The following is a 22,823-nucleotide window of genomic DNA, read 5'->3' on the forward strand; positions in this document are numbered from 1 at the left end:
GTAGTGTTGTAGTGTAGTGTTGTGCTGTGCTGTGCTGTGCTGTGCTGCGCTGTGCTGCTGTTGTCCATAGGGGCTGTGTCCACTACTTCAAAGACCATAGGGGCTGGCTAGACTGTGTTGTGCAGTCAGTTGTCCATAGGGGCTGTGTCCACTCCAAAGTCCTGTGCAGTGTCCCAGTCCTAAAGGGGTGCTGTAGTGTTGTCCAGGGGGTGCTCTGTCCATCAGGGGTGCTCCCCCCAAGTGCTAAAAAAATATATTTTTTTTCTGTGTTTGTGAATTGTGTGCACTGTGGCTGCACATCAGGCTTGCCTACCCTCCCGATTTGGTCAGGAGCCTCCCGAATATCGGGTGCCGCTCCCGACCCCCCGGAAAGGCAGGCAAGCCTCCCGGCTGCCGCCTACCCCCCCAGACTACTAGTAAAAAACCCCGCTGCCGGGGGGTCCGATGACGCAATTCGCGCTGAATCGCGTCATCGAGGCTCCGCCCCCTGCTTTGCAATGCCTTTTTTCCGGCATTGTGAAGAGGGGGCGGGGCCACAATGACGTGATCGGGCGGTCACGCCCCCAGCCCCGCCCCCAAAACGGCATCACAGTCCGGCCACGCCCCCCACAGAATGCAGGCATTCAGCTCCCTCCCGGAAGGAGGGAGCTGAATGTCGGCAAGTATACTGCACGTGCATCAACAAAGGAGCAGCGCCAAGAGTGCGCCTGTGTCCCATAAGTAAAAGGCCGGCTGGCTTGTCCGTTAAATGGTGCTGTAACCCTCAAAGGGCACTCCAAACAAAATTAAAAAATATATTTTTTTGTGTTTGTGAATTGTGTGCGCAGTAGCCGCACGTGCATCAACAAAGTAGTGCCAAGCGTGCGCTAAGCTGGCAAAAGCACAGCGAAGAACTGTGCGTTCTAAGAAGATTTCACAAATCCCCAAGGAGAGTCCAAGTGTGTTGGTGGTTGCGATGCCTGACCTTCCCAGCACTGGACGGGAAGAGGTGGCTCTTTCCACCATTTGCACGCCCCCTGCAAGTGCTGAAAGGAGCACCCACAGTCCACTTGCTGATATGCAAATTGAAGATGTCACTGTTGAAGTACAACAGGATGAGGATACTGGTGTAGCTGGCGCTGAGGAGGAAGTTGGCGAGGAGGATTCTGATGGTGATGTGGTTTGTTTAAATCAGGCTCCGGAGGGAGACAGTTGTTGTCCGTGGGATGAAAAAGCCCATCACGGTCATGCCTGGGCAGAAGACCAAACATTCCACCTCTTTGGTCTGGCAATATTTCTATCCAAATCTGGACAACAACTGTCTTGCCATATGTACCATATGTAAAGGTGAAATAAGTAGGGGTAGGGACGTTAACCACCTAGGAACATCCTCCCTTATACGGCACCTGCAGCGCGTTCATAAAAAGTTACTGTCAAGTTCAGAAACTTTGGCTAAGACCGTAAGCAGTCCAGGGACACCTAAATCCCGTTGTCCTGTTGTATCCAAGCGCCTGCAAACCACACCGTAAACTCCCTCCTCGTCAATTTCCTCCTTAGTCAGGATCGGAAGTAGTCCTGCAGGCCATGTCACTGGCATGACTGACTCTCCTATCCGGGATTCCTCCGGAGGATCCTGCATTGCTACGCCTCCTGCTGCCGCTGCTGCTGTTGCTGCTGCCGGGAGTCGTTCATCATCCCAGAGAGGAAGTAGGAACACCACTACTTTTACTAAACAATTGACCCTTCAACAGTCCTTTAAGTACGACAGCAGTCATCCTGAAGCAAAACGTATAACTGAGGCCTTGACTGCTATGTTGGTGTTAGACGTGTGTCCGGTATCCACCATTAGTGCAGTGGGATTTAGACAATTGATGGAGGTAGTGTGCCCCCGGTTCCAAATCCCATCTTGATTCCACTTCACTAGGCAGGCGATACCGAGACTTTACAGAAACGTCAGAAAAAGTGTCCTCAGTGTCCTGAAAAATGCCATTGTACCCAATGTCCACTTAACCACGGACATGTGGACAAGTGGAACAGGGCAGACTAAGGACTATATGACTGTGACAGCCCACTGGGTAGATGTATCACCTTATGCAGCAACAGCAGCAGCATCACCAGTAGCAGCATCTCAGAAACGCCAGCTCGTTCCAAGGCAGGCTACGCTGTGTATCACCGGTTTCAGTAAGAGGCACACCGTCGACAACCTTTTAGAGAAACTGAGAAAAAACATCGCCCAGTGGCTTACCCCACTTAGACTCTCCTGGGGATTTGTGATATCTGACAACGCCACCAATATTGTGCGGGCATTACATCTGGGCAAATTCCAGCATGTCCCATGTTTTGCTCACACAATAAACTTGGTGGTACAAAATTTTCTAAAAAGCGACAGGGACGTGCAGGAGACGCTCTGGGTGGCCCGAAAAATTTCTGGCCACTTTCGCCATTCAGCGATTGCGTGCCGAAGACTGGAGCGCCAGCAAACACTCTTGAACCTGCCCCGCCATCACCTGAAGCAAGAGGTTGTGACGCGGTGGAACTCAACCCTCTATATGCTTCAGAGGATAGAGGAGCAGCAAAAGGTCATTCAAGCCTATACATCCACCTATGACATAGGCAAAGGAGGGGGTATGCACCTGACTCAAGCACAGTGGAGAATGATTTCCGTATTGTGCAAGGTTCTCCAGCCCTTCGAACTTGCCACACATGAAGTCAGTTCAGACACTGCCAGCTTGAGTCAGGTCATTCCCCTCATCAGGCTTTTGCAGAAGCAGCTGGAGAAAATGAAGGAGGAGCTAGGACAGAGCGATTCCGCTCGGCATGTGGGACTTGTGGATGAAGCCCTTCTTTTGCTTTGCCAGGATTTCAGGGTGGTCAATCTGTTGAAATCAGACCACTACATTTTGGCCACCGTGCTCGATCCTAGGTTTAAAGCCTATGTGGTGTTTCTCTTTCCGGCCGACACAAGCCTGCAGAGGTGCAAAGACCTGCTGGTGAAAACACTGTCAGCTGAAGCGGAACGTGACACGTCAACAGCTCCTTCTTCATTTTCTCCCGCAACTGGGGCTGCCAGGAAAAAACTTAGGTATCCTAAGCAACCCGCTGGCGGTGATGCAGGGCAGGCAGGACCAAGTTTGGACATCTGGTCCGGACTGAAGGACCTGGCAACAATTTCTGACATGTCTACTGTCACTGCATATGATACTGTCACCATTGACAGAATGGTGGAGGATTACATCGGTGACAGCATCCAAGTAGGCATGTCAGACAGTCCATACCTGTACTGGCAGGAAAAAGAGGCAATTTGTAGGCCCCTGTACAAACTGGCTCTATTTTACCTGAGTTTCCCCCCCCCTCCAGTGTGTACTCCGAAAGAGTGTTTAGTGCAGCCGGGAACCTTGTCAGCGAAAGGCGTAGGAGGTTGCTTCCACAAAATGTGGAGATGATGTTCATAAAAATTAATTATCAACTCTTCCAGGGAGACCAGCCTCCAGAACGTACAGAGGGACCTGTGGTGGTGGATTCCAGCGGGGACGAGTTAATACTCTGTAAGGATGAGGATGTACACAACACTGAAGAGGGTGAGGAATCGGTGGATGAGGATGAGGACGACATCTTGCCTCCGTAGAGCCAGTTTGTGCAGGGACAGATTAATTGCCAGCTTGTTTTGTGGGGGCCCAAACGAACCAATCATTTCAGCCACAGTCGTGTGGCAGACCTTGGGGCTGAAATGATTGGTTTGTTAAAGTGTGCATGTCCTGTTTATACAACATAAGGGTGGGTGGGACAATTCCATCTTGCACCTCTTTTTTTTCTACTGTACTGTTTGGGGCTAGTTTTTCAAACTGCCATCCTGTCTGCCACTACAGTGTCACTCCTAGATGGTTTGTGCCGCCCACTCGTGTCGCTTAGCATAGTCATCCATCTACCTCGGTGCAACCTTTTGGACATAAAAACACTATTGTGAGGTGTGAGGTGTTCAGAATAGACTGGAAATGAGTGGAAATTAAGGGTTTTGAGGTTAATAATAGCATAGGAGTAGAAAAATCAACACATTCTGTGATTTTAGTTGTTTTTATGCTTTTTAAAAAAAAATACAGATCCAAAACACAAAACCCAGAACCCAAAACACCGAAGGGTGGTTTTGGCAAAACCAATCCAGATCCAAAACACGAAGAAAGATCCAGATCCAAAACCAAAACACAAAACACGAAAAGTGGCCGGTGTACACCCCTAGTTTAAATTCACCACATACAAACATGAAGCATACTTGCCAATTCTCCCTGATTGTCAGGGAGACTCCATGAAATAGTAACAATCTCCCTGACTCCCTGAGTCAGGGAGATTGTAGTCTAGTAATCTCAGGGGCAAATGCAGGTTTTTTTGGGGGGGGGTTTCCATAAGGGTGCAGGCTGGGACACTGGGAGGAGTTACGAGAGGGTGGGACATTGAGGGGGTTTCAGGGAGGTTGAGAGCAGGGCCACTGAGGGAGGGGTGACAGGGAGGTTGTGGGCAGGGACACTGAGGGTAGGTTACAGGGAGGCCGAGGGCAGGGACAATAAGGGTGGGTTACAGGAGGGTGAGAGCAGGGACACTGAGGGAGGGGTCTCATTCATTGTTACTAGTGTGTTTGCTCCCACCTAAGTCCTTTATATTGAATGGGAATCATGACAGCAGGGACAGTGCTGCCCTAATGAACACGCAGTCTACAAACTGTCACACGCAGTAGGGTAAATAACAACATATTCCAATACTGGAAAATGAAGTGCACACACTCACCTTAGCTTTTGGTGGTTCCTCCTCTCCTCTCCTCCAGCGTCTAGGACTGTGGACATTCAGCTGTTGCATCGGGTCCGCGGCATCCTCCTTCTCCTGTAATAGCGCGCTGCTCCTCCTCGGCACTTCAAGACAGCTCTACACAGCTGCAGGTACAAAGATAACACGCCGGCGATGTGACGTCATCACGTCACATTCATGGAGTACCCAGTGAAAGGACAGTACAGCTGTGTTTAGAGCCGGGGGGAGGCGGAGCTCTGAGGTGACTGTCCACAGGCATCGGCAGCAGCCGCGTGGGGGGTAATGAGAGAAGCAAATTCTACAAGCCAGCTAAGCTAATGGATGGTCAGGTGCTCACCCAGACCACTCTTTAGTTTCACCTATGCCGCTGATTGTGCAGAGACGGAGACAAGGCTGTCTCCGTCTCTGAAAACAAAAATTGGTTGGTATGGGGGGGTTTCTGGGTACTCAGAAACCCCCCCCTGCGTGCGCTAGTGAATCTCCCTGATTGCACCTTAACCCATTATAAAGCCTTTATATAAAAATAACACATATATCTCTACATTCAAATGGGATCATTAGTATCATTTCCCTGCATAGGGTATAAGGCACAATGATCCCTATGGCTACATGCATTTTCTGAAAGGTATCAGATGGATCTTTGCATACAAACAACTCTGCATAGTCCGACTACAAACCCTCTGTAAACTCAGCCTACATGCAAATGCCCTGTTGCCACCTAGTTAAGCCCTTCAGCCTCAAATGGACTTTCATAGTGGCGTGCACTCACCACAGAGCAAGTTGTGCCAAAAAGTGCAAGATTTGCCCCCAAAACAACATTACATGTGACTCTGTATTTTCATGTGAACTGCCCTTATGGTTTTTAATAAATGTAACACACCCATGAGCAAACAGCCCCTGTCATACTGTTCGTTGACCAATGATAGAACAAAAGATACAAAAATCTTCTTGTTTTTTTTGTTTTTTTTAATGGACATATAGTGGAGGAGAATTACTGTATGTATACTATATCTCATCTCATGGATGTCAGGGTTTAAAGTGTGCAGGCCCCCTGGGTTACAGTCTGATATGACATAAACCATTTCAGAAATAATAGCTATGATTTCAGTTCTGCCAGGGATTGTGGGTCTTTTACTTGACAGTGGTAATGACTCATACTCAGCACCAATGGGAATTGATATGTTCTCGGAATGACAAAATAATGCATTGGTGACACTGGACTGAGAGAGACAATTCAGAAGAGTATTTCAACATTCCTCCAAGAAAAACTACAATGAATGTCATACTCTAAGAAAAGGATTTAGTTGCACTGGTCTGAAAGCATGTCTGGATGAACTCCACATTGAATTTAGAATTTTAAATAGGAATGCTAATCCTAAGTGGCTTATTTTTCTAAATATAGTATGGCTATTGATTTGTATATTTATTTTTTATATATTTAAATGTCAGAAATTCATTTAGTTCAGTATAACCTTTGCCCTTTATACAAAGCAGGGCTAGAAAATAAATGGTTCCCCTCAGCTTGGGGCATTTATTGCTGTCAGTATTTGTGTACACTTCATTTTTCAGCACTGGCTTAATCTCAGTTGACAGCAAAGAAGTTCCAGCAAGTCTACTTGTACAGCACCTTGGGAAAACCACCAAGGGTGAACAGTTTATTAAACTGATTTTTTTGTAATGTTTTTATACAAGCATCCTACTGTAACGCCGCACATTCTTCCCATCATTGATAGCATAAAGAGAACAGTAAGCCTTACTGTCTTTATACAGCATAAACAGCTTGTGCCATGCCATTCACCTCTCAGTCTGACTTTATTTAGATTATAGAAACTGAATTTTGCAGCAGATCTGAGGTCAGTTATCTTGAGAAAGATCAATTGTTTCACTCTGTAGTAAATATGCTTCCTATTGTGCAGATAGTGTGCTTATGCTTGGAACTTGCAGAGTTTCACAGTGAGAGGATGAAATAAGACAGATTACAGTTGTACGAGACAGGTTGTCAGAGGTTATTTCTAGACTGTTTGTGCTGACACACAACATACTTTCCAACCTTACCAATTTCACCAGGTACACTATCATTTATCAACCTGGGCTGAATAAAATAATGGTTATTAAAATCTGTAACAATGATTGATAAAACCAACTCAGGTTCCTGGGAATCAGAAATTAGTGGGCAAAAACATTAGTAGACCATAGCGCATCCCAAAAACAACAACCAAATTATATGTGAAAAAATAAAAGACCCAAGCAAATGCATTTTATAGATTACGCTCTGTAAAACACTGTTTTTGTTAATTCCTTCTTATATTGCTGCTTTAGGTGAACAGTGATACAATTTTAAAACAATAGTGTAAAAAGAAATAAAATACAACAAAGGGAGAGAAAGGATAGAAAGAAGAGAACAGGAAAAGAGAGGTAGGGAAGGAAAATAGATTGCGCTATCTAATTGCATTGTCTGGTACCCCATTTGTATAATAAAGCTTATTCTTAGTCCCTATTGAATTGATAATTGTAATTTTTCATAATTCTGGACATTAAAACGGGTACAACAAGTATATTTGTATTGTGTTATATTTAAAGAGCCACAAAATAAAACCTTTTTGTTGACAAAAAAATGTTTTTATCACTGAGGGCCCCATTTATTAGCGATGCATATGTCATCCTTTCTGTATTTAACAAACAGCAACAATCTAAGATTACCGCTGTTTGTCACAGCAACGCTCTCGCTTTAGATGGCGAGAGTGATGTAGTCCCCATTGATAGCGTGTCATTCACATGTGCAGATGGACCATCATGCATGTGCATTACACAGGAGCCCGACGCGTTAGTATGCCAGCAGCTGAGTGGAGGACCTCACAGACGAGGAGAACTTCGCTTGAGCTTGCCGGAGGGGTAAGTATTAATAAATACTAGTGGCATTTTTGAGTGTATCACAGTGATACTAAACGAAAAATGGTAACATATGGGAGTAAATGATGATCAGCAATTTGCTCCTAAATGGCAGAAAACAGATGAAAATGGCCGTCAGACAAGTTTGTTAAATGTAGCCCAAGGGAATGGTGTCAATAGTGACTGGTCAGCACTTTCACAAGAACATCTCTACACGTTTCTCCACCTTTGACAAAGTCGGCGGCTTCCTCAGGAGATAACTTTGTCAAAGGCGGAGAAACGCGTAGAGACATTATACAGCTTTTGGATTGTATTTAACAATGAACATTTAAAGCCTACTCCACATCTCTCCATGTGCCATACTAACAACAGACTTAATTTGGAGGAGTGTACTGCACTGTAAGTGCTTTTACCTCCAGCCTCCAGCAATATTGGAGGCACGTAATTTACCTGAATGCCACCCAGCATGGGATCACCTATGTAAACAGCAACCCCAAGGGCTGTCATGAAGCTGACCTAACTACTGCCCGCAAAGCCACCAGCACCAACGGATATATAGTGCTTTTTTTACACACAGCAATATCGCGGCTTGGCTGTGAGCCGCTATAAATCTTCGGAGCCCTGCATGTAGATGAGCCATTATATTTAATCTGCTTGTGACAGGACTGGGTGAGACTCTAAAATGTGGAGAGAGTATTTGTAACTTTGTCCTATTAAGGGTTTCGACATCGACCCTTAATTGTTATATGTGTTTATCCAAGCATATTTTATATGTATTCGTTGATTCTAGAAATTGCTGCTATATTAATGTTATTGTATTGTTTTTATATTACATTACATAAATAATATTGTTACATAATTTGGTGTTTTATTCCATTCTTTTCTGCCATATCCAATATATTTGGTTAAATTCATATTTTACAAACTAGCGCTAGACTCTTTCTTCGTCATATACAATTTTAATATCTGATTAAATTTATTAATATGACAGCGCCTTGGAACACTTTTCTATTTTTCTGTTTTAGTTTTATGTGGGTTGGTATGGCCCCCACTTTGGTTTTCCGGCCAGAAGTCATAATATTCTCTTATATATTAACACTTAAGAGGTACAGCACCAGACTTTCAGGTTTTCACTTCTGTGAGACACCCAAAGTTTAGGGGAGTCCCATAGACTCCTGGAACAGTATAGCACTCTCCCGCATCTCGCCCAACTTGTAGTGAAATAGGCGGGATGGGGGGCGGTTTATAATACCATTCTCAGTGATTCACAGCATTGTGTCATTGGGGACAGAGTCAAATGCCAATTTTCCCACTCTGCCCTTCAACAGTGGTCCCCTTTATCTCCCCTCCGGGATGGCTTCTGGAAGGGAATCATGAAATACTGGCTAGTGTGTATTGACCATCTTAATTAATAAGGTGTAACACTCCTTATAGCCCTTTTCACCATTTGTTGAATGTTATCTTACAGTAGATCCCATCATAACAGCTTGGTCTACAGAAGAATCCCTGGGACAAATTCTGTGGTTATTGGGAAATTTTGAAACAAAAAGATACATTAATATTGGATTAGTGACGCACTAAAATGATCAGTAACATAGCTAAATATTAAAAATGTTCTAAGTGTGAACAGCAGTGAAACGAGTCTGCTTGTCACACAGGATTCTGCAATCCTAATTAATACATTGATGAACGGTCACATATACTCTAACAATATATATTAAAATCCACTTATATCTTAAAGTAGAAAAAGCTAAGATATAAACTAAATCCAAGTACATTCAGTTATCAGGACCTCAATTCATAATAAATGTTTCTTTTTTTAGATAATGGATCTTAATATATTTGTTGTATTTGGCTCAGAATCTTTTCGCCATGCAAGTGTGGCCGGCAGATGTGGGCGATGAGAATTCTTTGAATGTGAGTGAAAGTAATGAAGTAAATGGGACTTTTCACAACCACTCCAAACTTTCAAAAAGGATATAAAAGAGATGAAGAACTTTTGTTTTGGTCATAAAAGAATGAAGAGGCAAATATTTCAATAGTGTGAACCTAAAAAATGGGCAACAGTATGGTTTATCCCTGAAGTGTCCATATAAAACAAGACAATAAATAATAATTATTATTATTATTATTATCATTCATTTATATGGCGCCACAAGTGTTCCGCAGCGCCTTACATAGTACATAAACATATAAGTAACCAGTGACTTACAATACAATACAAAGCAGGACATGGACATGTATAATAAACATTGCTATATTAGCGACCTTTACGCCAACATAAGCAGCCGAGTGTTAGTTGCCCTAGTGGGGAGTAATAGATAAATTAAATTACAGCAGGGAGAAGCACAAGAGGGAAGAGGGCCCTGCTCGAAAGAGCTTACATTCTTTACGGGAGGGGCAGACAAATATAAGTGACACAGATGGGGTAGGCAGGGAGGAAGGAAGATGTAGCAGCAAGTTAGGATGAGAGCTGATGAGGCTTTAATGAAGTAGTGGGTCTTAAGAGCTTGCTTGAAAGATTGTAGAGAGGTACAGATTCTGATGGGGAGAGGGAGGAAGTTCCAAAGATGGGGAGCAGCGCGGGCAAAATCTTGGAGGCGGGAGTGGGAGGAAGTAATCAATTGGCATGAAAGGCAGCAAATATTAAATGAACGAAGAGGGCGGACAGAAGAGTGAAGGGAGATGAGAGATGTAAATGGGAGAGGAATGGATGAGAGCTTTGTAAGTGAGTGTGAGAACCTTGAATTGGGTTCAGAAAGGGAAGGGGAGCCAGTGGAGGGCTTGTAAGAGGGGGGAGGCAGATGTAGAGTGTTTGGAGAGGAAGATGAGCCAAGCAGCAGCATTGAGCACAGACTGGAGAGAAGAGAGATGGGATTTGGGGAGGCCAGATAGGAGAAGGTTACAGTAGTCCAATCCGGAGATGACCAGTGAATGTATGAGGGTTTTGGTGGCATCCTGGGTGAGAAAGGGTCTGATCTTGTAAATATTCTTTAGATGGAAACGACAGGACTGCGAGAGGTTCTGAATATGTGGTTTGAAGGAGAGGGAAGAGTCCAGGTTGACTCGAAGAAAATGTACTTTGGGACTAGATGAGATAGTTATGCCATCTATTGATAAGGAAATAGTGGGACATGATGTTATGTGGGAGGGTGGGAAGGCGATCAGCTCAGTCTTAGACATATTAAGTTTGAGAAATCGCTGGGACATCCAGGAAGAGATAGCAGAGAGACAGTTAGAGATACGAGTCAGTAGAGAGGGGGAAAGATCAGCTGAGGAAAGATAGATCTGAGTATCATCAGCATAGAGATAATAATGGAGGTCAAAATGATGAGTTTTCCTAGAGAGGATGTATAGAGAGAGAATAGGAGAGGTCCAAGAACAGAACCTTGGGGAACACCTACTGTAAGAGCCTGTGGGGTGGAGGAGTCATTGTGAGAGGTAACAGAGAAGGAACCGTCAGACAGATAGGAGGACAGCCAGGAGAGAGCACGCAGTGTCACATAGACCAAGGGAGTGAAGGATATGCAGCAGTAGAGGGTGGTCCACAGTGTCAAAAGCAGCAGAGAGGTCAAGGAGAATGAGCAGGGAGTAGTGACCCTTGGATTTGGCAGCAAGGAGTTCGCTGCTGATTTTTGTGCGGGCAGTTTCAGTGGAGTGGAGATAACGGAAGGGTCAAGGTGGGAGTGGGAGGAAAGAAATGTGGCGAGGCGGTTGAAAAGAATAAGCTCAAGGAGTTTGGAGGCAAAAGGGAGGAGAGAGATTGGTCGGTAGTTAGAGAGAATGTTAGGCTCAAGGTAAGGTTTTTTAAGAATGGCGGAGACAAGGGCATGCGTGAATGCAGAAGGAACAGTGCCAGAAGAGAGGGATAGATTAAGGAGGTGGGCAAGATGGGAGCAGGCAGAAGAAGAGAGGTAGCGGAGGAGGCGGGAGGGGATTGGGTCTAGGGGAGAGGTGGAAGAGGGGAGGTCTGGATAAGGGCCTTAACTTCCTCTCCAGTCACAGGGGAGAAGGATGTCAGAGTTGGTAAAATGGATGGGGAGGGGTGATCCGGGAAAGGAGGAGGTGGAGAACTGGGGGACTGGTTGGATGTGATGTCCTGACATATGGAATCAATTTTAGATGTAAAATAGGTAGCAAAGTCAGTAGCAGAGAGCAAGGAGGGGAGATGAGGAGAGGGTGGGTAGAGGAGGGAGTTGAAGGTGGAAAAGAGACACTGGGGATTTGAGGACTGGGAGGAGATGAGATTCTTGAAATATGACTGTTTTGAGAGGGAAAGGGCAGCACTGTAGGATGACAGCATGAATTTGAAATTGAGAAAATTTGCCTGACAGCATGATCTTTTCCACTGTCACTCGGTGGTTCGTGAACATTTTTGCAGGTATCTGGTGCATTTGGAATGGCAGGGTTGAGGTGTGGATTTGCGAGGGTGAGTAGTGATCGCCGGAGCTACGGAGTCAAGAGCAGAAGTAAGGGAGGCATTGTATAGGGAAGCAGCTTGTTCAGCACAGGAAAAAGAAAGGATAGGGGAGAGAAGTGAGTCAAGTAGGGAAGAAAAGAAAGCACTGTCGATAGCTTCAATGTTACGCTTAGTGATGGTGGCTTTCGGAGGTAGAGGAGGTGAAGGAGAGACTGATAGGTTAAAAGAGAGAATGTGATTGTAAGAGAGGGGGAATGGGGAATTGGAGTAGGCAGAAATATCACAACGGTGAGTGAATACCATATCAAGCAAATGCACACTCGCATGGGAGGGTGAGGAAGTCCATTGTGAAAGGCCAAATGAGGAAGTGAGGGTAAGAAGATTGGAGGCAGCGGATTCTGTGGGTATATAAATTGGAATATTGAAGTCACCTAGGATAATAGAGGGAAGGTCTGAGGAGAGAAAGTGAGTAAGCCAGGTAGCAAAGTTGTCAAGGAACTTGGACTGAGGGCCTGGGGATGGTAGATGACAGCTACTCTGATAATGTGTTATAGTTTTTGTGTGTTAAACAGGCAGCCAGATATATTTCATATCACTGGATATCTTGTCTGAAAAAATATATAATTTCAAATTGTGAGATGGGGATGTGACATTTTATATAATGAAATTACCAATTATAACAAAATGATTGCAACAAATGACAATGTGAAACAATTATTATTTAGGACTTTTTTAAGTAGAAAGGTACCCACATGTGTGATAAAACAAAATAATCCCACTTATAACAGCTACAGTGTTTTTTAATGCTCATGCAGTCTGTGGGTCAGAGCCCATGTGGGTACCGGAATGTGTTTTTGGTGTCTACTGATTGTTAGATATGTCATACATACTGTTGTGGTCCCAGAACAAAGGTACACTGATACTTGGACCCCCAGAAAAATGGCACACTGATACTTGGGTGCCCAGAACAATGACATATTGATACTTTGGACCCCGGCTAATTAAAGGTTGAGCACCATTACTGTAAAGAACAACTGCAATCAAATTTACAAAATACTCAAAAGCAGAAAGCCTGCAGACAGTGTTTTTGAGAACAACAAACTGTACAGGATACTCTCTTATTAGTAAAAATGTTAGTTATGTGTGCTACCTATAAAATAAATAACTGTCCCAATACTAAATGAGTACAATATACATATACTGTTTATTATAGTTATAATAAAGTTTCAAGTAAGATTACTTAAAGGGACATTAAAAAAAGGTATCTTATGTATATGGAGAAGAACTTTTTTTGTAACATTCACAAGTTAATATGCAAATATCCCCAAACTAATATAGGAGTTAATCTCTTACCTCCTGACTGTAAATCGCAAAGGAATATGCTGGCTCTATACTGTATATGTAATAAATAAATGTGTTTGGAATTCAACATACAGTACATTTGTTTAAGTAACCTATTGTCATCTTTTATCAGTCACGTGAATTCTGACTGTCTATAGCAGGCCTCGCCAACCTGTGGCTCTCCAGCTGTTATGAAACTACAAGCGCCAGCATACCCTCCCTCCGATTAGCTGGTAAAGTATGCTGGGATTTGTAGTTTCACAAGAGCTGGAGAGCCACAGGTTGGCCAGGCCTGCTCTAAAGTGTTCCCCAATTGGCTTGCTTGCAGAACCTTTATTTTACATAGGATTAAAATTCTGTCTTTCCAATCAGGTTAGGTATGAAATCCCGGCGGCTTAATAGCTGCTGGGTGAAATACCGAAAGTTGGAAAAGGGGGTGCTCTGTCCATCAGAGTTTTTCTGTGTTTGTGAATTGTGTGCGCAGTAGCCGCACGTGCATCAACAAAGTAGTGCCAAGCGTGCGCCTGTGTCATAAGTAAAGGGCCGGCTGGCTTGACCGTTAAAGGGTGCTGTAACCCCCAAAGTACACTCCAAACCAAAAAAAAAAATATTTTCTGTGTTTGTGACTTGTGTGCACTGTGGCTGCACGTGCATCAACAAAGGAGCAGCGCCAAGCGTGCGCCTGTGTCCCATAAGTAAAGAGCCGGCTGGCTCATTTCTTAAAGGGTGGTGTAACCCACAAAGTGCACTACTCTCCAGCAAAAATAAAAAAATATTTTCTGTGTTTGTGTGCGCTTTAGCCGCACGTATATATCAATATAACATAAATGGAGGACCAAACTTTCTCCGATAAAAATAAAATAGGGAAAGATCAAGAACCACTTCCTCCTAGTGCTATTGCTGCTGCTGGGAGTTGTTCATCATCCCAGAGAGGAAGTAGGAACATCACTACTTTTACTAAACAATTGACCCTCCAACAGTCCCTAGCGATGAGGATGAAGTACGACAGCAGTCATCCTGAAGCAAAACGTATAACTGAGGCCTTGACTGCTATGTTGGTGTTAGACGTGCGTCCGGTATCCGCCATTAGTGCAGTGGGATTTAGACAATTGATGGAAGTAGTATGTCCCCGGTTCCAAATCCCGTCTAGATTCCACCTGCATCCTCAAAGCAGCAGCGATAAGCGTGCGTCTGTCTGTTAAAGGGTGGTGACACCCTCAAAGTGTGCTACACAAACAATAAAAATATTGTTCTTTTTTTTTCGGTCTTTGTGAAATGTGTGGGCTGTAGCCGCACCTGCATCCTTAAAGCAGCAGCGACAAGCGTGCGTCTGTCTGTTAAAGGGTGGTGACACCCTCAAAGTGTGCTACACAAACAATAAAAATATTGTTCTTTTTTTTTCTGTCTTTGTGAATTGTGTGGGCTGTAGCCGCACTTGCATCCTCAAAGCAGCAGCGACAAGCGTGCGTCTGTCTGTTAAAGGGTGGTGTAACTCTCAAAGTGCTCCAAAAAATAAAAAACTATTTTTTTAATGTGTTTGTGACTTGTGTGCGATGTAGCCACACTTGCATCCTCAAAGCAGCAGCGACAAGCGTGCGTCTGTCTGTTAAAGGGTGGTGACACCCTCAAAGTGTGCTACACAAACAATAAAAATATTCTTCTTCTTTTTTCTGTCTTTGTGAATTGTGTGGGCTGTAGCCGCACCTGCATCCTTAAAGCAGCAGCGACAAGCGTGCGTCTGTCTGTTAAAGGGTGGTGACACCCTCAAAGTTTGCTACACAAACAATTAAAATATTGTTCTTTTTTTTTGGTCTTTGTGAAATGTGTGGGCTGTAGCCGCACCTGCATCCTTAAAGCAGCAGCGACAAGCGTGCGTCTGTCTGTTAAAGGGTGGTGACACCCTCAAAGTGTGCTACACAAACAATAAAAATATTCTTCTTTTTTCTGTCTTTGTGAATTGTGTGGGCTGTAGCCGCACTTGCATCCTCAAAGCAGCAGCGACAAGCGTGCGTCTGTCTGTTAAAGGATTACATCGGTGACAGCATCCAAGTAGGCATGTCAGACAGTCCGTACCTGTACTGGCAGGAAAAAGAAGCAATTTGGAGGTCCCTGTACAAACTGGCTCTATTTTACCTGAGTTGCCCCCCCTCCAGTGTGTACTCCGAAAGAGTGTTTAGTGCAGCCGGGAACCTTGTCAGCGAAAGGCGTAGGAGGTTGCTTCCACAAAATGTGGAAAAAATGATGTTCATAAAATGAATTATCAACTCTCCCAGGGAGACCAGCCTCCAGAACGTACAGAGGGACCTGTGGTTCCAGCGGGGACGAATTAATACTCTGTGAGAATGAGGATGTACACACTGAAGAGGGTGAGGAATCGGTGGATGAGGAGGATGAGGATGACATCTTGCCTCCGTAGAGCCAGTTTGTGCAGGGACAGATTAATTGCCAGCTTGTTTTCTGGGGGCCCAAACGAACCAATCATTTCAGCCACAGTTGTGTGGCAGACCCTGGCGCTGAAATGATTGCTTTGTTAAAGTGTGCATGTCCTGTTTATACAACATAAGGGTGGGTGGGAGGGCCCAAGGACAATTCCATCTTGCACCTCTTTTTTTTCTTTGCATTATGTACAGTTTGGGGCCTAGTTTTTCAAACTGCCATCCTGTCTGCCACTGCAGTTTCACGCCTAGATGGGTCACGTGTTTGTGCCGCCCACTCGTGTCGCTTAGCATAGTCATCCAGCTACCTCGGTGCAACCTTTTGGACATAAAAACACTATTGTGAGGTGTGAGGTGTTCAGAATAGACTGGAAATGAGTGGAAATTAAGGTTATTGAGGTTAATAATAGCATAGGAGCAGAAAAACCTACAAATTCTGTGATTTTAGCTGTTTTTATGCTTTTTTTCAAAAAAATACAGATCCAAAACACAAAACCCAGAACCCAAAACACGGAAGGGTGGTTTTGGCAAAACCAATCCAGATCCAAAACACGAAGAAAGATCCAGATCCAAAACCAAAACACAAAACACGAAAAGTGGCCGGTGCACACCCCTAATATATATATATATATATATATATATATATATATATATACAAAGTTAAAAATAAATACACACTCGCGTCTCAATTGACATCTCGCTGTGGTGACTAACCCATGCAGGACCAGGTCCTAATCACAAAAGTATAGGAGAAACTGATTGACAAATGTTAGGACCGAAGCGTCGCACATCATGTTGCTGTAACTATTTCCTATGGATTTGTAATAAAGGCTATATTTTAGAAGACTGGTGAGTGCACCCTGGAGTTTCTCCTATATGTATATAAATATATATATATTTTTTATTATTATTACTATTATTTATTTCTTTTTTAAACGGAACTAAAATAGAATATATAGATTGCACTGAGAAGATAGGAAGAATCTCCTCTTTGGCATCAAACATGAACATAATAGATGTAGGTAATATTGCTTTCTGCCTAAGAGCTCTATTTATTAACATTATTTTTACTAAAATAAAGTGTTAAAGGGTGTTTTCACACCCTTTTCACATTATTTTAGTATCACCTATAGTTATTACAGGGCAATTGGAGTAGAATTCGTAAAATTTTACTCCAACCCCTAAGTATCACTTACCTTTAGTAAGCAGATCGCATTTCACATAATTGTAATGGGAAATGTGACCCGACCAGAGTTACTAAAAATAAATGTGAAAAAATACCGGGGAAAGCCCTGCGATAATAACGCCACCTTGAGGTGGCGTTATCCAGGGTCTCGTCCGGTTACTGGGCTCCCACTCTGCTCTAAAAGGCAGAGCAGAGCCCAGAGCCGGTCCCAGTGCTCTGCTGTGTGGTCTAAACAGACCGCAAGCTGATCTCTGCTAAAAAAAAAAAAAGAAGTAAAAAAAAAAATGTACTTACCTGACTCCAGGGACCGGTGATCGGGGCTCCGGTGATGGTCTCCCTCCGGTCAGCTGGTCTCCCATGGTGCACTGCAGCCCGGTCATCAGGTGATCGGGTCGCAGTGCAGTATGGGATATCAGCTGACCAGAGGCATGGAAGACATCACCGGAGCACCGATGACTGCAGGTAAGTGCTATTAAGGGAGGGGGGTCACGGGGGGGTCGCTGGGAATCTGCGATCATGGGGGAGGGGCTTTATGACGGGGCGGGGTTTAGCGCCGGGGGGGTAGCAGCAGCGGTCGTTCGGCGCATGCGCGGGCACTTTGTCACAGTATTTCTTGCAAAAATACTGTGACTAGTGTGCGGAGGGGATTCGCAGGGACAGAGCTTTATCGCAAGCTCTGTCCCTGCAAGGGATTTGTAGTAATCCCCGTGATATTGCCTGAATTGAATTCACAATGCGAATTACAAATGCGGATTGTAGTAAATAGAGCCCTAAATAACAGTAGCAAAGTCTTCACATCCACTATCTATATTTTAAAACAGATAAACCCCACAAGAGTTACTAGATTTTTATAACAGAATTTAAATTAAAACTACTTTAAGACAGTAAAGACAAAAATGTTTGATGATGACTGAAGAGGAATAGGGAGGGAGGGTTAGGGGTAGGGTAGGGTTAGGATCAGCAGCTGCTCCTGCCCTCTTGCCTTAGGGGGGCTGCCGCTACTGCTACTCTGGCCGTGGCCATCCAGGTCCCGGCGCCTGCACAATGAATCGAATCTGGCAGGTGCCGGGACCAGTGCATGAGCAGCAGTGTCACCACAAATGCTCATAACACCGACTTCAGGGGGCTGCATTGCTTGCAGCCCCGAGAAGCCCTGTAGGGCTGCCCGAAAGGCAGAGCAGCGGCTTTGAATGGAGGCAACTCTCTGCTAGTCGCAGCCCGAAATGGCAGTCCCAGGCTGCCTGTCCTGTGCATGACTGGCAGGTGAGGCTTCCAATGGGAAGCCACTTCCAGTCACAGTGTAGCTAGTGCAGTCATGGACTACACTGGCTCACTGAAGTGGAGGATTTTACTGGGGGGGCTACGGCCTCGCAGCCCCTAGGTAAAATCCGCCACTAGTTAGGATACTTACCGACAGGTGTCGGTATCCTAACCTTGTCGGAATGTCGACATTGGGATTCTGACCACCGGGATCCCGAGCGCCAGCATCCCGTACCCAACCCCAATTTATGCTCTTCATACTGGCATAGTTCTCACTCTGCATCAGCTTGTAAATGTACAGGTGTGTCCTAATACACCTAGAGTCCATACACCATACGGCGCGGGACGCCTAATGCAACTGAGCTGGTCCGAGAGGTATAGCGTCCCATTTTTTCTTTCTATTTTGAGTCTTATTTGCATCGTAGATGTAGCAAAACACAATTCAAATTACAGTAGAGATGCTGGGCTGCGACTTTAACAAAACAACTAGTTTTAAACATGTACAAAGTCACTGATGAAGCTAATGGAACTTGGCATGAGAAAAAGCTGCCTCATTGCAGAACTTCATATACAAATTCACTCAGGGCCTGATTGAGACCCGCTCGTAAGCGCTGAGCGCTCGCAAGCGGGTCGATGTTGCCCAAGTGCGCATGCGCACGAGGGACCCGGCTCCATCGTGTGCATGCGCAAGACCCGAATAACGACGGCCAAGCCGTCGTTATGGGTCTCGCACCAAAGGGGGCGTTCTGTCGATTGTGATTGACAGCACGCCCCCTTTGGTGGGCGTGGCTGCCCAGACGGAGACGTTCCCATGGGAACGCCTACCGTCTGGGGCCGGCCCCACTGACATCACTAGTGATGTCAGTGGGAGTGCTTTTGGCTCTGACAGTGCCAAAAGCACTCCAGGGCTTGCGGCAGCGAGACCCTACCACAGGGTCTCGTCGCAAGCCCGATGGTCGCGATGGTCTTGACCATCGCGACCATCATTTTGGCCGCTCGCTACAGCTGTAGGTGGTCACCCACAGCTATGCGAGCAGCCAGGAGACCGCTCCAAAAAGGAGAAGGGACGGCCCTGATTCAGAGCGAGAGCTCTGTCAGAGCGTCCGGCTCTGAATCAGGGCCTCAGTTGCACCCAAACGTTGCACATCAAATTGATCAGTGCAAGCTACCGATGTACTTTTGTCGCTCTCGGTTATTTTATTTATGCGAAAAAGATTCACATTTTCAGTAAAAACTACGCCCGGCACGACAGCCGTCCGGTACCTGGTGCGCCCTGATGGGCTATTTGTTGTGACTAGAGCCACAGTGTATGAGGACACATCTGTATAAATACTGTACATGATCCACCAGTTAACAGCAATAATGGTTAAAGAGAAGAGTAGGACAGAACACGTGTGGTAAAGTTTAGCACTGTATAGTTACAGATTAAGGGGCCTATGTATCAAGCTTTTCTTTCATAAAATTATGTAGAAACTACAGTTTCTGCATAATTTCATGAATTGTAGCTATGTACTAATAGCACAATGCAGGAGATTTCACAGATGTCTCCGGCAAAATTCTAATTACCACTGCAAATCGCAACACCCATTATTATCAATGGGAACTACGATCTCAGCCCTATGTACCAAACTTCAAAAAGCAACACTTTTTACAGTTTGGCCCCGGTAGTTTACACCATCTTCAGAAGGTGTAAACTGCTTTAAGCCTATTGAGGCTTGCGAGCAGGACAGAGATCGAAAGTGATCTTTTGATCTCTCTCCCACAACCTCTGACTGGCGGCAGAAGCTGATACTGTGCGCATGCGCAGTGTCAGCTTCCACAGGAGAAATCTTTCACAAACGTGAAAGACTTATAGAGTATGCCGGGGATATAACTCACAGGGACAGTGGTTACCGCAACTGCTGTTCCTGCGAGTTCCCCTTTGTACATAGTGGGAATATTTTCATCAAAAATTAAATGATCACCCGCGTCAGTTCCGTGATTATTAGTACATAGGCCCTAAATGCAGCATCAATTTGAAGCAGTCAACTACAACATGTATAAAATGGATAACTTTGAATGACTGTTCCTTAAGCTATTGTGTTGGAATTAATTAAAATGTATCATTATGGAACAATATTTTTTTATTGTTACCATTTCAAAAGCCAAGATCTAGCTTTTCCAGATTGTTATTACAGGCTAAAAGTGCGTATCCTTTACACAATATAATGAACGATTGAACGATAACAATATCATTATCGTTCATTATATCGTGTAGTATATACGCGGCTTAACACTTTGTTACTAATTGCGAGCTGTTTTACCTTTATAAGGTTTATTTTTGCTTAGGTTGTAGAAGTAGTAAGTAAAAGCTAAGGAAGTATTTTAACATATTTTATGTTTGTAAGATTTTTTGTGTCTCTGCCTGTGGATCAGTTAACGTAGGTCACACTGGCAAAAAAAAATATTCTAAATTTGTAGCAAATGTGTATTGTATAATATTGTCTATAAGAAAAAAATTCTATTAGAAACCCATAATCAACTATATATATATATGTAAAATGGTAGTAAGAATTAATTTATAGAAAATAAAACTATTCACCCAGTCTTCACATCCCAGAAAAAAGGTATAGCACGCCTCCTGTTCAAGACAGGAGCCCAATATTCATCTGTAGTTTAACACACATTCATACATTTGCAACAAACAATTGAAAGTGCTTATCTACACAACCTACCCAAAGTTTGACACCTATCAATAAAATATAACACTTAGAAAGCACATGTTAAAATGTGTTTGTTGTGGACCGATATAATGTATTATAGTTGGAAACAAGCCCTGAAACCATTAAACAGTGCAGGTGACAGGCACTTGAGGCAATGTTTGTACTCATACATAATATATAGGTTAGTTTCTCAGTTAGGTAATGTTGTCTTATGCAAGCTCAAATTTTACTCTTTAAAGATAAAAATACACTTCCAGTTTGGGTTTGCTTTAACACTGTTGTGACCTTTTCTGTTAGCAGCTTATTACTTGATTTTCATACTTTTAGGTGGTTTTTTGTATAATTTTCCTGTTTTCCCTTTTTTTGTAATTTATAATTTGGTAACATTTAAGTTTTTAAGCACAAAGCAGACACCTGGTTTATGTAATATACCAGCTGAGTTTACACCTGCTTTTTGATCACAACTACTGTACATACGAGAGAGAGAGAGAGAGAGAGAGAGAGAGAGACGATGAATGCAATATTATGGAATTTTGGACTAAAAATGTATTCATTACAGAAAGTAGTTTGTATTTCACTTTTATCTCATGACCACCCTGCCAGCGTGGAAGACATAAGACTTTGCATTCCTGGACATGTTATATTGATCAGCTGTCAGCAAGTTACAGTTCAAACGTTTACTATGCAATTTGCAACTTTTAGTTACTTATTAATACCATTAAAATCCAGTTCACATAGGATTGACTGTCAACAACTTTTTCTAGTGTTCATTTTTAAACAAAAATCAGATATAAAATCAGACATCAAACATTTAATTTTGAATTTAAACAAAGCCAGAGGCTGGATAGTGTTACAATGTCAAGACCCCAAGAACAGAGTACTTACCTTGTTTACAGTCACAATATCCCCAATCCACTCTGCCATGGCTATTCCTGAAGAAGCACCAAGGTTTACTCCTCCCATCTGGGTTCCTGCAGAAGTTATGGTCTCCCAGTCCTTTTCCTGGAGTTCTCTCCAAGTAAGTGGGTATTTCCACCCAGTTTAAACAATCTGCACCAAATTCAGTTACATTGATATAGTCACCTATAGAGCCCTCTTTGCCTTTGTACTTTGGACAACCAGTGTACTGATGCTGGGTAGTTAGGGAGTGTTGAGGCTTTGGATGCTGAGCAGGTTGAAGTAGCTTGCGAAGTGATTGATGATGATGATGATGGACAAGGTGATAAATGGATGAACTGGAAGACTTATCAAAGCAACCCACTATAGGGATGCTCCCTAAAATTAGAGCCACAACAAAGCTGGTTATTGTCATGCTGCCAGTACTGTCTGTTTTGTTCCATCTCCACCACTAATCTAGTCCTGAATCTGATGGGGGAGGTGGAGCTGTCACTTCCCCCTAATCCCATCCAGCCCATTTCATATTCATGCAGGATGAAATGCAGGTCTTCACAGCAAAACTCAGCAGAGTAAAACAGGGCTGACAAAGAGAGGCCAATCCACGACTCTGGAGAGGGAGCAGCTGAGGAAGGAGGAGGAGAAGGAGGTGGGAGAAAAATATGTGGGCTAGGTTACTTTATTGAAAGAGAAACAAATTCTATGGGATGGACAAAAACAATATAAAATTCCTAACAAGACAAAAGCTGTGTCCTCAAGTGCTTTGTCTACATTCGCAGTACTATCGGTCTCTAAGTTCCTAAACACATGCTTTGCCAAGTTTTATATTTGGTATTTGAGGGAAGTCATGTCAGAGGTAAAACTGCCAGTCCGGAGAGTCTGAAGGTTACAGCACGCACCATACACCAGACGGTTACAGGCAA

The 22,823-nt window shown here is 44.0% G+C and overlaps 1 protein-coding gene across 1 annotated transcript in view; it reads right to left on the minus strand.

The window, feature by feature from the left end:
* Window positions 1–22,448, minus strand: part of PRSS12 (serine protease 12) — a 249,084-nt gene extending 226,636 nt beyond the window's left edge. The window contains exon 1 of the mRNA XM_088452245.1: window positions 21,892–22,448. Coding sequence (XP_088308371.1) covers window positions 21,892–22,318 — 427 coding nt within the window. The 5' untranslated portion in view covers window positions 22,319–22,448. The remainder of the gene's footprint in view (window positions 1–21,891) is intronic.
* Between the last annotated feature and the right edge of the window lie 375 nt (window positions 22,449–22,823).

The sequence above is a fragment of the Taudactylus pleione genome, unplaced genomic scaffold, assembly GCF_031769625.1.
Source record: "Taudactylus pleione unplaced genomic scaffold, aTauple2 ptg000036l, whole genome shotgun sequence".
In the NCBI taxonomy this organism is placed as follows: Eukaryota; Metazoa; Chordata; class Amphibia; order Anura; family Myobatrachidae; genus Taudactylus; species Taudactylus pleione.